The sequence below is a fragment of the Pseudorasbora parva genome, chromosome 12 (assembly GCF_024679245.1).
Source record: "Pseudorasbora parva isolate DD20220531a chromosome 12, ASM2467924v1, whole genome shotgun sequence".
Classification (NCBI taxonomy): Eukaryota; Metazoa; Chordata; class Actinopteri; order Cypriniformes; family Gobionidae; genus Pseudorasbora; species Pseudorasbora parva.
In genome coordinates, this window is record NC_090183.1 from 35,678,851 (window position 1) to 35,691,403 (window position 12,553).

Genomic DNA, 12,553 nt, shown 5'->3' on the forward strand with positions numbered 1-12,553 from the left:
CTCTCTCTCTCTCTCTCTCTCTCTCTCTCTCTCTCTCTCTCTCTCTCTCTCTCTCTCTCTCTCTCTCTCTCTCTCTCTCTCTCTCTCTCTCTCTCTCCTCTCTCCTCTCTCTCTCTCTCTCTCTCTCTCTCTCTCTCCTCTCTCTCTCTCCTCTCTCTCTCTCCATCTCTGACTCCCCCTCTCTCCTTATTTGGTAAAACTGGAGTTCTGCTGAAAGGAAGAAGTGCATTTTCACTTTCATGTCTGTAGCTCTTTTCTTATCACTTTGAAATCGGTGTATCTTTTCTGCCATATTAGGTGCTTTTGAATTGACCCTCATTATTTAATCAAGTTCTATTAAAAATATTAAATGTTTTTATGCATCTGATTATAAGAGGGACAAGTCCTGTTTTAACAGTCATGCACATGTAAACCGCATAGTCAGACAATTTACATATTGATTTTCATACTGATTTTCTTCCTTACCATTTATGATCTTCTTGTCATCCTCATCAGCAGGTTTTGAAAGATGTGTGTGTCTAAACACAGTGTGATTGTTTGTGTATGTGCTTACAGGAGTAATGACTGATGCTTGTGTTCTGTTTGTCTGTCGCTCTGTAATGGGATGAAATGTATGTTCCCTCTTTCTCTCTTTCTCTCCCTGCAGACTGTCTGTTCAGACTGTGTCCCATGAACAGATACTCTGCACAGAAACAGTTCTGGAAAGCTGCCAAACCTGGAGGAACAGCACCACAGATACTGTTCTGCTCAACAAACTCCATGTGAGTGTGAAGCTTAGTCATTCCCTGGCCACGGACATGATCTGTTTGTTTATATTAATATAGGGAATTCCAGTCGCTGCTTTGGAATAACGCTGCTAATAATTGCTGATCTAGAATTAGTGCCCACACCTCAAATAATGGGTTGAAGGCACCAGAAGAACTCTGCGCAGTCCAAAACCACTCAATAATGACCATCCTGAGCTGTGATTTTAAAATTTACAAGGAAACATATATTTTCTTCTGTATTGTGACATATTATTATCAAAATGGATTATTGGAAAATAAAAAAGTTCAGAAACAACCCTCTCCAATATTTTAAATTTGGACTGCAGTACCCATTTCAACCACTAGCCACAACTACTTTGCATTTCCATTACTCTTCAAATACAGCCATGTAAACATATTTTGCAAAACTGCAATGAAAAACTGCAAATGTTTTTTTTACGCATGTACAGGTCACCTGGCGTATGTAAAAGCAAAAACTTTATATTTAGGAAGACGATGCACGGCAATTACTTACTCACGAACAAATCGTAACGCCCAATTTAGCGAATAAACCCTGCCTTCTAAATGAAAGAGCCAATTGTTGATTAGTAAAGTCATCGCGTCACTGCAGCTGCCGTTAGAAGTTCGGGTCTTTAGATACAGGCAGTGTTCTGAGACCCAAGCTTAGGACTGTGCATGCGCATTAGTTCTGTCTGGACCATTATCATCAAATAGGATTGATTGACTATTAGCATAAAGTTTGGATTGGCAGTATGTTTATGACTATCATACCAATAAAAACAAATAATGCATTTTTGCTTGAGTAGCTTAATTATCAATTAATTATTATATAAATCACAATGTGATTGCATGTCTAAATAAATTGCACATCAAATCTGTTTATTAAAAAACAAATAAAAAGGCATTGACAAACCTCAACCTTCTAGACCTCATAGCTTCACCTTCCAGTTTGTTCATGCTCTGCTTATGACCATATATACACACACAATGTAGAATAGTTGCTAACTATAAAAAAGATTACAAAGCTGTGCTTGTAAATGGAACAGATTGTAAAGAATTCTCTGTGGGCCATCTGAACAATGTGATAAGACATGTCATTAAAAAAACAGTTGTTTGCTATCCTTCAGCTTCTTTTTTTGAGTACAGTATATTTATAACTTCTCTTTTTCTCACTGTATTTTATTTAGCATGCTGCTGATTTAGAGAAGAAACAAAATGATTCGGAGAACAAAAAGCTTCTAGGAACTGTCATTCAGTATGGCAATGTCATCCAGGTATATCTCTCACAAACACATGAGCACAAATATTACTTCAGGTAATAGTTATATTGTGAATATATAATATAGAACATTTATAAGCCCTTTAATGTAGAAATGTTGAATATTTAGCAATCAAATTAATTGTGTATCTGTTCACATATATTTGCAGCTTCTCCATCTTAAGAGTAATAAGTATCTGACGGTAAATAAGCGATTACCGGCTCTTCTTGAGAAGAACGCCATGCGTGTGACGCTAGACGCTGCAGGGAATGAAGGATCGTGGTTCTATATCCAGCCCTTCTACAAACTTCGCTCTATAGGAGACAATGTGAGTATGTCATCAAACAAAAATAGCTACCATAACCTTGATTATTTGATTCGTGTAGGCCTTGTCCTCGCATAATAATTAGAGATCCACGTGTTATGTTTAATGTGTGATTCAGGTGGTCATTGGAGATAAGGTTGTGTTAAACCCTGTCAACGCCGGACAGCCACTGCATGCCAGTAGCCATCAGCTTGTGGATAATCCAGGATGCAATGAAGTAAAACACACACACACACACATTCAAACATACCTTTTTCTAGCTATATTAAGAAATGAATACTAGTGTACTGCATACAGTGCTACAGTGCTACTGTTTAGATGGTTAACAGTATTTTGACAGCGCCACATAAACAGTCACATGACCTCAGTCAGTTTGATGTTTAATTATGTTAGTAACATCAGGTTATCTAAAACTATAAAACAAATATTTTTTATTGATTTTTCGACAAAAGTGCCTTAACTCTAGATAGTATATGTTCTCTTTTGAGAACCACCACTTTATTCCATTATTTTTTTCTCTCAGGTAAATTCAGTGAACTGCACCACCAGTTGGAAAATCGTTCTCTTCATGAAATGGAGCGACAACCAGGAGATTGTCTTGAAAGGAGTATGTTTCATACACATACATGATTCACAAATTGACTTTTACTTTCTTGTTTTTAATGGCCTTTTAATGAAATACATGTTATCAGGGTGATGTGGTGAGGCTTTTTCATGCGGAGCAGGAGAAGTTTCTGACGTGCGATGAACACCGAAAAAAGCAGTATGTCTTTTTGCGTACCACCGGGCGCCAGTCTGCAACTTCCGCTACTAGTAGCAAAGCACTCTGGGAGGTAGAGGTAAGTTTAGGACTTGGTGAAGGTGGCCAGTTGTTTTTGTGAGTGTGATTGTTGGTTTGGGAACCTAAACCAATGTTTGCATACTTTTCAGGTGGTTCAGCATGATCCCTGCAGAGGCGGAGCTGGCTACTGGAACAGCCTGTTTAGGTTCAAACACTTGGCCACTGGCCATTACCTTGCTGCAGAGGTTAGGCCGATATGTTAGCCGGAATAAGAGATCAAACACATACACATTGCTAATAAATTAAAGAGTGTCTAGATAGAGAGCTTAATGTTCGAAAGAGTAGAAGAACGTGACTTTCGGCATTTATCTAATTGTTCTCACCTTATTGTGATCAGGTAAATCCAGACTATGAGGAAGAATGCCTGGAGTCCCGTTCCTCTGTGAGTGTGTGCTTGAGAGTGTGTGTGTGACTGTGTGTCTGTTTTTCCCCATCCATCTTCTGAGTTTCTTCTGAATTCATAGTATAAGCAATCAGAGGGTCTCTTTACCATATTGCACTCATTTCAACAATCATTAGTTGAGCCAAAGCAGACTCATCTTGAATGCACGTCACAGTTAATTGATTGTTTCTATCGCAGCTGGATTCAGAGCATGAAATGATGCGGGCACGTGCACGTAATCCTCAGGATAAGGTTATGTATACACTGGTGTCTGTTCCTGATGGCAATGATATTTCGTCAATCTTTGAGCTCGACCCCACCACTCTGAGAGGCGGAGACTCGCTTGTGCCGAGGTACAGCGAGATTGTGACATCTTGTTACATTTTCTGATTAAGAAGATTACACTTATGTTAAACGTGTTTAATTTTAAATTGTGCCTGATAGAAACTCATATGTGAGGCTCAGGCATCTCTGCACCAACACATGGGTCCACAGCACAAACCAGCCAATAGATAAAGAGGAAGAGAAACCAGTCATGCTCAGAGTGAGTAAACTTCTGTCTATGTATGACTGTAGCCTTGGTTTATGGATTCTCTGAAGTGTGTCTCCTCCACTCTATATTTGTGTCTCAGATAGGAACGTCTCCTCTGAAGGAAGATAAAGAGGCTTTTGCCATAGTGCCAGTGTCTCCGGCTGAAGTTCGGGATCTGGATTTTGCTAATGATGCTAGCAAAGTATTAGCTTCCATCGCAGCCAAACTGGAGAAGGGCACCATCACCCAAAATGAGAGGAGGTAGCAGTTACATTCATCTATTCATCCATGTGTTCATCCACGTGTCCATCTTTTTTGTCCTTCCATTTGTCCATCTATCCATTTTCAACCATTTATTCATCCATACATCTGTCCATTTGACATTTTTCCATCCACCCATTCATCTGTCGGTCTGTCTGTCTTTGTCCTTCCACCCCTTCTTCAACCACTTATTCATATTTTCATTTATCCTTTTGTTCATCTGTCCCTTTGACTTTTCCATCCATCCATCCTCCTGCCCATCATTTTGTTCTTTCTTTATCCATCCATCTGTATATTTTTTCATTCATTTATCCAGTCATCTATGTGTCCAGCTCTTCTTCCATCCTTTAACTATTTTATTTTTCCATTCATTTATCAAGTCATCTATCTGTCTGTCCAGCTGTCCTTACATCATTTAACTATTTTATTTTCCCATCATCTATCTATCCATTTGTCTGTCTGTTTTTCTTTCAATCATTCAGTCATCCAGTAGTTCATTCATTCATTCATTCATTCATTCATTCATTCATTCATTCATTCATTCATTCATTCATTCATTCATTCATTCATTCATTCATTTATCCATCCATCTGTGCATTTGACTTTTTCTATCCACCCATCTTTCTTTAGTTCTTTTATTCTTTCTTTCTTCATCCATCCATGCATCAATTAGTATGTTAATGAATGTATCCTTTCATCCGTGCATCCATCTGTCCATCTGACCATCTTTCTGATCATCTTATGTTTTTAACCTATACATTTTTATGCCCTTTTTTGTTAAACTGGACAAATTTACATGAACACATTGTCTGCCCATCACTCTCTTGCTCACAGGTCAGTAACAAAGTTACTGGAGGATCTGGTGTATTTTGTGGTAGACATTCCCAGCAGTGCTCAGGATGTGCTGGAGATCACAGTCAACAAACCCAACAGAGAGCGGCAGAAACTCATGAGAGAGCAGAACATACTCAAACAGGTACATTGTCTCACTTGCAAGGTTTAGTTTTAAAACATCTCACTTATGTTTTTGTTTTCAGTGACCTGTCAGTCCATCTTGTGCTGTGATTTGGCCAGATATTCAAGCTGCTGCAGGCCCCATTCACTGACAGTGGGGATGGCCCTATGCTGCGACTTGAAGAGCTTGCAGACCAACGGCATGCACCCTTTCGTCACATCTGTCGGCTCTGCTACAGAGTCCTACGTCACTCACAGCAGGACTATCGCAAAAATCAGGTTAAACTACTGTGAAACAAAATAAATGCAATCTAAATTACACTAATGCAGCTGCAAAACTAACTTACAACCCCCTTGTACTGTATATTGTACAATATGCAAAAATCTCTCTTTCTCTCACTATTTGTCTTTAGGAGTACATAGCAAAGCAGTTCCGCTTCATGCAGAAGCAGATAGGATATGATGTGCTCGCTGAAGACACTATCACAGCCCTGCTGCACAACAATAGGAAGCTTCTGGAGAAACACATCACAGCAGCTGAGATAGACACCTTCGTCAGCCTGGTCCGCAAGAACAGAGAGCCCAGGTGTGCGAAAATAGATCTGCATAAATGTTCCTGTTCATTTACATGTATTCATTTAGCAGACCCTTTCATCTAAAGCAACAAACAAATGAGAAATGTTATGATGTAAGTGATTCATCTTAAGTACAATCCAGTACAGAGATGTTAGTGAAAGTGAAATAGATGTTTGACTTTTGTCTTCGGATGTTTCTTAATGATTGAATGATTTTAACTACATTTGTAATAGTTTTGTGTCTTATCCTCAATGATTGAGTTGTGTCTGTTTCTCTAGATTTCTGGACTACTTGTCAGATCTATGTGTATCGATGAATAAATCCATCCCTGTCACTCAAGAACTCATCTGTAATGCTGTGCTGGACCCAGCCAATGCAGACATCCTCATCGAAACCAAGTATAACACCTACACTAACTATTATCCTATGTGCATTTTTAGAACAATATACACTACTGTTTAAAAGTTTGGTGTCCATATGATTTTTTTAAAATCAGATATAAATTCAGCAAGATGCATTTAACTGATGGATTTTTACAGAAACATTTCAAATAAGAGCTGTTATTTTAAATTTTCTATTCATCAAAAACTCCTGAATAAATGCATCACGTTTTCCACAAACTTATTGTGGATATAAGCTTGGTTTATACTCGATGCATCCTCATTTCACTTGCCGGTGTGCACGGTAACATTTTGTAACTTTGCGTTACTTTGTAACTTTGATGCACGAGTTCAAGATGATCTGGCTGAGCGGTACACTAATACCCAGATTGCATGTCTAAATTTGTTGCTTATGTTTACAAAATGAGCCTACAAAAGCAGAAATAAGCCCTTTTAATGAAAATAAAGATCTATGTTTAATAAAAAGTTCATGAAACTCAATGAAAATTTAATAAAAATTGATTTAGTTGTATACATGTTTGCCTATTCTTATATTGTTCTAATGTCAAAAATAATAATTTCAAGGTTTGCTAGGTTTTAAAGGATTCTTTTGCAGTGTTTTTGGTCAAGTGTACTACTAAACATAATAACGTCTGTACCTTACTAGTTTTCACTGCTGCTTCCTGTTGGTTTGTAGAACAATTACTCGCCCTTTGTTGTTTTTTAAAGATTAGCACAACAGTAAGTGCATCAAGTATAAATGCCTTGTCTGTTTGGAGAGGAGCACGCGCAGTCATCGGAGTCAAACCATAAAATGTCATGAAATTCATGAAGAATTAAAAATAGTTAGCCCATGTAGTCAATAAGAAATAGAGGTCTGTGGGTGTGCTGTATTGAATGAATGTGTGTGTTTGTGTATCAGGCTTGTGTTATCACGGTTTGAGGTGGCAGGAACAGTGCTCGGTGAGAGCGCAGAAGAGGAAGAGGAGGATGAAGAAGAGGTATGGTTGTTCTGGAAGGACAGTAGAGGAGAGGTGAAGAGTAAGAGCATCAGAGAGCTTGCACAGGATGCCAAAGAGGGACATACAGAGGACCAGGAAGTTATCAATTATTACAGGCATGCACACACACCTACATTTACATGAACATTTCATGAAAGGACAAATACACAGAAATAAAATTATAACGTCTTTCTGTCAGGTATCAGCTGAATTTGTTTGCTCGGATGTGTCTGGATCGGCAGTACCTGGCTATTAACAAGATATCGGCACAACTGGACGTGGATCTGATCTTGCGCTGCATGTCAGACGAAGACTTGCCCTTTGACCTCAGAGCCTCATTCTGCCGCATGATGCTGCACATGCATGTAGACCGTGACCCTCAAGAGCAGGTCACCCCTGTCAAATATGCTCGGCTGTGGTCTGAAATCCCTTCACAAATTGCCATTGATGAGTAAGTGGTTCACTTTAGAAACAATAAACAGTGAAGCAGATTTAGTGAGTGGTTTGTTTATTAACCATTCGTTTTCCTGTTTCTGACCAGCTATGATAATGATGGGACATCTCGCGATGAGGTGAAGGAGCGCTTCTCTCAGACAATGGAGTTTGTGGAGAATTACCTGCGGGATGTTGTTTGCCAGAGTTTCCCATTCTCAGACAAGGAGAAAAACAAGCTTACTTTTGAGGTGTCTTTTTAAATTATTTCATTTTAATTATGCCAATGTATCTTATTCACTATGTACTCGCAATCTTGTTTGAACAGATGCAAAATAATGCTGTTCTGTAAGTATTTGAGTTAGGTCATTGCCATTGTATTAAGCTTATTAACAAAACTCAACATTTTCCTGGCACAATTAACATTGTTTCCAGAAAGTAGCATTTTATTTAAAGGTCCCATTCTTTGCGTGTTTTCGAAGCTTTGATTATGTTTACAGTGTGCAATATAACATGAGTTCATGTTTCGCATGTAAAAAAAACAGTATTTTTCACACAATTTACTTTTCTGTATACCGCTGTTTCCTCTGTCCTAAAAACGGCCTGATGATTTCCTTGTTCTATGAAGTCCCTCCTTCAGAAACACGTAACGAGTTCTGATTAGGCCAGCGCTTCCCATGCTGTGATTGGACAGCAGCTTAGTGCACGTTGCATGGAAAGGTCCCGCCTCTTACCATAACGGGTAGATACGCGCGCTCAATGTTATTGCAAAAATGTCTATATTGCCTTATCAATTTGAGCTGGAATCAGACCCGAAGAATATCGAAGAGGATCGATTACAACCTGCTCAGGAAAGACTTTTGCTGGATGTTTCAGAATGGTAAGCTGTCTATTCAGTAGTTTAAACTGATCATTACAAAAACCAACAATCGATGGTGTCTGAATGAATTACTACACTTTTATATGCTAAGTTTTTCGGATTAGTTTCAATTACCATCTAACGTTAGTTAACAAAGCTAAACAGCGTTGCACTTTGTGTCATGAGTTACATAAACTGTTAAACGGACCAACTTAAATAATAAAATTCACTTACCGGTTTTGCACCATAAACAACGCCTTCTCCAGACAAAGAGGGAACTGCGTCATCTTTTATGAATAACCTTTCTGCGAATCCGGCATTAAACTGATTGAGATTGAGGAAGCAGTCCTCAGCAAAATGTGTTGCACATAGTTTTAAATTGTGATTGTAATTTTCCGGAACCGAGTTAACCATAAACTGTAGCCATTGATCTCGTACATTGTCCGTGGGAAGGCCAAACAAAGGTGATTTGACTCTGGGACGAAAATAACAGCGTTTCAATGGCATGGCGACAAACACACTCTACAAAAACAACGCTTTCTATTCTCGACCTGCGAGAGCAAAAGGACAACGCCCCCAGATTTGCGTGTTCTTGTGGGCGGAGGGTTCGTCAACAAACAGTTTTAGTTGCGTCATTAAAGCAGGAAGTGCAGGGGTGTAGTCCAAACCGGCCGTTCGCTGTAGGCTTTGAAAGGGAACTTCTGTTAAATAAAATATCTCGCTTGGCATTGAAGTTTGAGCTTTATAATTTTACAGGTATTATTTATGCTCTAACAGCAACATTACACACTAACTAAAGTTTGAAAGATTGAATCGCAAAGAATGGGACCTTTAAAAGATAAGTTATATAATAAAAAGGACACTTTTTAAAACAAGGACACTTATTTTCTGATGTGCTTTTCTACTTTTTATAGGTGGTGAACCTGGCAAGAAACCTGATCTATTTTGGTTTCTATAACTTCAGTGACCTGCTAAGGTTGACCAAAATCCTGTTGGCAATCCTGGATTGTGTCCATATCAGCACCCCCTTCCCCATCAAACTGGATAGAGAACCCGGCAAAGGTCAGAAACATATGGAGCCCCTAAGGGACATGGTGAACAAAAAGAAAATATGAGATGGGAGGAAAAATTATTTGGCAATGCTTTTGCGTTCTATTGCAAATGTTTTGCATTCCCTCACAAAATGTTTGCACTACCTAGAACAACTTTGGGTTCACTCGCAAAGAGCACAAGTTTTGCGAGTGAACGCAAAGTTTCTCTAGGAACCCAAAACATTAGCGAGAGACTGCAAAAACATTATTTCTCCTCACATTTCATTTTTTTCCCCACCACCATGTCCCCTTAGGGGCCTCGTAGAAAAAACACTAATCTGTGGGCTCTAAAGAAAATGCTTAGCCCAAAAAAGTGCTCCATGTGGTAACATTTTTATTTAATTGATTTATTCAAGTTAAATATAATATTTATTGTATTAAAATATTATAATATATGAGTAATTCAATAATCTTAATAATAATGTAATAATAAGTATTTATCACCGAATCAACATAAATACATTTAGTCATACCAACAAAACTAAATTAAAGGTTATATCACTGAGAAATAGCTCCTTGAACGAATAATGTCCTGTTTGTGTCTATAGGAAGTAATGTAATGCGGTCCATCCATGGGGTGGGAGAGCTGATGACACAGGTGGTGTTGAGGGGTGGGGGATTTCTGCCATCCACCGCCCTCAACCCTCCCAACAGAGATGAAGTTAAAGCCCAAAATGAACCTCAGAAACAGGACATACTTGTGATGGACACCAAACTCAAGATCATTGAGATCCTGCAGGTGTTAAAACGCACCCAAGCCAACAATTGGATTATGATGTTCATACAATTTTATAGTTGAGAAGTTAATGTCTTAAATGCAGAGAAAATGCAAAATTAGTTTTGTACAAGTACAAATACCTGTTTTTACTCTCTCGTCTTCTGTGTAGTTCATTCTGAATGTGCGGTTGGACTACAGGATCTCCTGTCTGCTTTGTATTTTTAAGACAGAGTTTGATGAGAGCAACTCTCAAACAGAGCCATCTGTAAGCCAGGACTCTACTGCCAGTGTTCAAGGTGAGATGAGTTAGTGTGTGTTTGTGTCAGTATCAGCTGGGATGGATAAAATGGTGTGTGAATAACTTTGAATAACTCTTTGTTAGGCGCACTAGACTTTGAGCACATTGAAGAGCAGGCAGAGGGTATTTTTGGTGGAAGGTAAGAAGGCTGTGCTCATTGATAGTTTGTCTTATATTTGTGATATGTATGTATGTGTGAATCTGTGTGTGTTTGTGTATGTAGTGAAGAGAACACCCCACTGGATCTTGATGATCACGGTGGTCGGACGTTTCTGAGGGTTCTACTGCACCTGACCATGCATGACTACCCTCCCCTGGTGTCACGAGCCCTTCACCTACTCTTCCGACACTTTAGCCAACGGCAGGAGGTTTTACAGGCCTTTAAGCAGGTATTTATTAGTTTGTTCACTCGTTTGTTTGTTTGTTCATTTGTTCATCATCCGTCATTCGTTTGTTCGTTTGTTCATTCATTCATTCATTCATTGATTCATCCTTAGAGAAAATTTTATTTATTTATAAGTTTTTTAAGTAAAGTCTTCTTCCCATTAATAGAAATAGACATGAATTTATTGGACAAATATACTATTTCAATTTAATAAATATAAAAATTGTTAATAATTATTTCAGAATTTTATCATTTAGATTTGTTAAAATATATTAAAATTCTTTTATTTTATTTTTGTAGAAAAATAAAACCTTGGATATAGTGTCCAAAGTTGAAGAAAGCAGGCAGTAGTTATTATGGTATATATTGTAATCTATCCAGGTTCAGCTTCTGGTGACCAGTCAGGATGTGGATAATTACAAACAGATCAAGTCAGATCTGGACCAGCTGAGGTCTATAGTAGAGAAATCAGAGCTGTGGGTGTATAAGAGACAGGGGTCAGACTCTGGATTGGACCCTGGAGAGGTCAACACTGAAGCTCACCACAAGGTCAGGACATGCCCCTGTTAATATCTGTCCATAATAAACGAAGAAGCAACATAATTGATCTTTTTCAAATTTTTGTGAACTATATGATGAATTCATGTTTTTCTCCTCCAACAGGTTGTCATCAGCAGATCAAACAAACCCAAAGTTGAGAGTACAAGCAGCTCAAACTACAGAGTCGTGAAAGAGGTGCAGTGTATTTTTTTCTGAAGTTTGTAGGTTTTGACAAAAAAGCAGGATGTTCTGTGAAGTAAGTCTGATGTTTGAAAGTATTGGTATGTTGTGTGTGTAGATCTTGCTGAGGCTGAGTAAATTGTGTGTATTGGAGGGCATCTCTGGAAAGAAGAATAAGAAACAGCAGCAGCGGCTCCTCAGGAACATGGGAGCTCACAGTGTGGTCCTGGAACTGTTGCAGATACCTTACGAGAAGGTGCATGCCAGCCCTTGTGTTGCTGAAAGGGTTAGCATTAATCATTAAACAAATGAATTAGATTTAAATGTTTACATGTGTGTTTCTTAAAATATTAGGGGGAGGACATTCAGATGCAGGAGATTATGACTTTAGCCCATCAGTTCCTTCAGAACTTCTGTGCTGGAAATCAACAGAACCAAGCACTTCTACACAAACACATCAATCTGTTCCTCAACCCTGGGGTGAGAGCAATCACCAATAAACACATTTTTATCTGTGCATTTCAGCTGTTCTTCATTCAGTTTTCTGTCCTTCTCTTTCTTTTTCTAGATTCTGGAGGCAGTGACCATGCAGCATATCTTCATGAATAATTTCCAGTTGTGTAGTGAGATTAACGAGCGAGTGGTGCAGCACTTTGTGCACTGCATCGAAACACACGGCCGCAGTGTCCACTACCTCAAGTTCCTGCAAACTATCGTCAAGGCTGAAAACAAGTTTATCAAGAAATGCCAAGACATTGTCATGGCTGAGGTC

General features: G+C 38.7%; 1 protein-coding gene across 1 annotated transcript in view; it reads left to right on the forward strand.

Moving 5' to 3' along the window:
- Positions 1–12,553, forward strand: part of itpr1a (inositol 1,4,5-trisphosphate receptor, type 1a) — a 40,123-nt gene that overhangs the window by 10,012 nt on the left and 17,558 nt on the right. Inside the window, 29 exon segments of the mRNA XM_067460048.1 lie at positions 647–723; positions 726–761; positions 1,955–2,041; positions 2,196–2,354; positions 2,470–2,568; positions 2,875–2,958; positions 3,044–3,190; positions 3,282–3,377; positions 3,530–3,574; positions 3,773–3,927; positions 4,019–4,118; positions 4,207–4,367; positions 5,202–5,343; positions 5,442–5,600; positions 5,735–5,907; positions 6,176–6,295; positions 7,200–7,394; positions 7,478–7,729; positions 7,820–7,961; positions 9,484–9,631; positions 10,209–10,399; positions 10,548–10,674; positions 10,761–10,815; positions 10,900–11,065; positions 11,443–11,610; positions 11,725–11,796; positions 11,900–12,037; positions 12,136–12,261; positions 12,350–12,550. Of these exon segments, the coding sequence (XP_067316149.1) occupies positions 647–723; positions 726–761; positions 1,955–2,041; positions 2,196–2,354; positions 2,470–2,568; positions 2,875–2,958; positions 3,044–3,190; positions 3,282–3,377; positions 3,530–3,574; positions 3,773–3,927; positions 4,019–4,118; positions 4,207–4,367; positions 5,202–5,343; positions 5,442–5,600; positions 5,735–5,907; positions 6,176–6,295; positions 7,200–7,394; positions 7,478–7,729; positions 7,820–7,961; positions 9,484–9,631; positions 10,209–10,399; positions 10,548–10,674; positions 10,761–10,815; positions 10,900–11,065; positions 11,443–11,610; positions 11,725–11,796; positions 11,900–12,037; positions 12,136–12,261; positions 12,350–12,550 (3,821 nt within the window).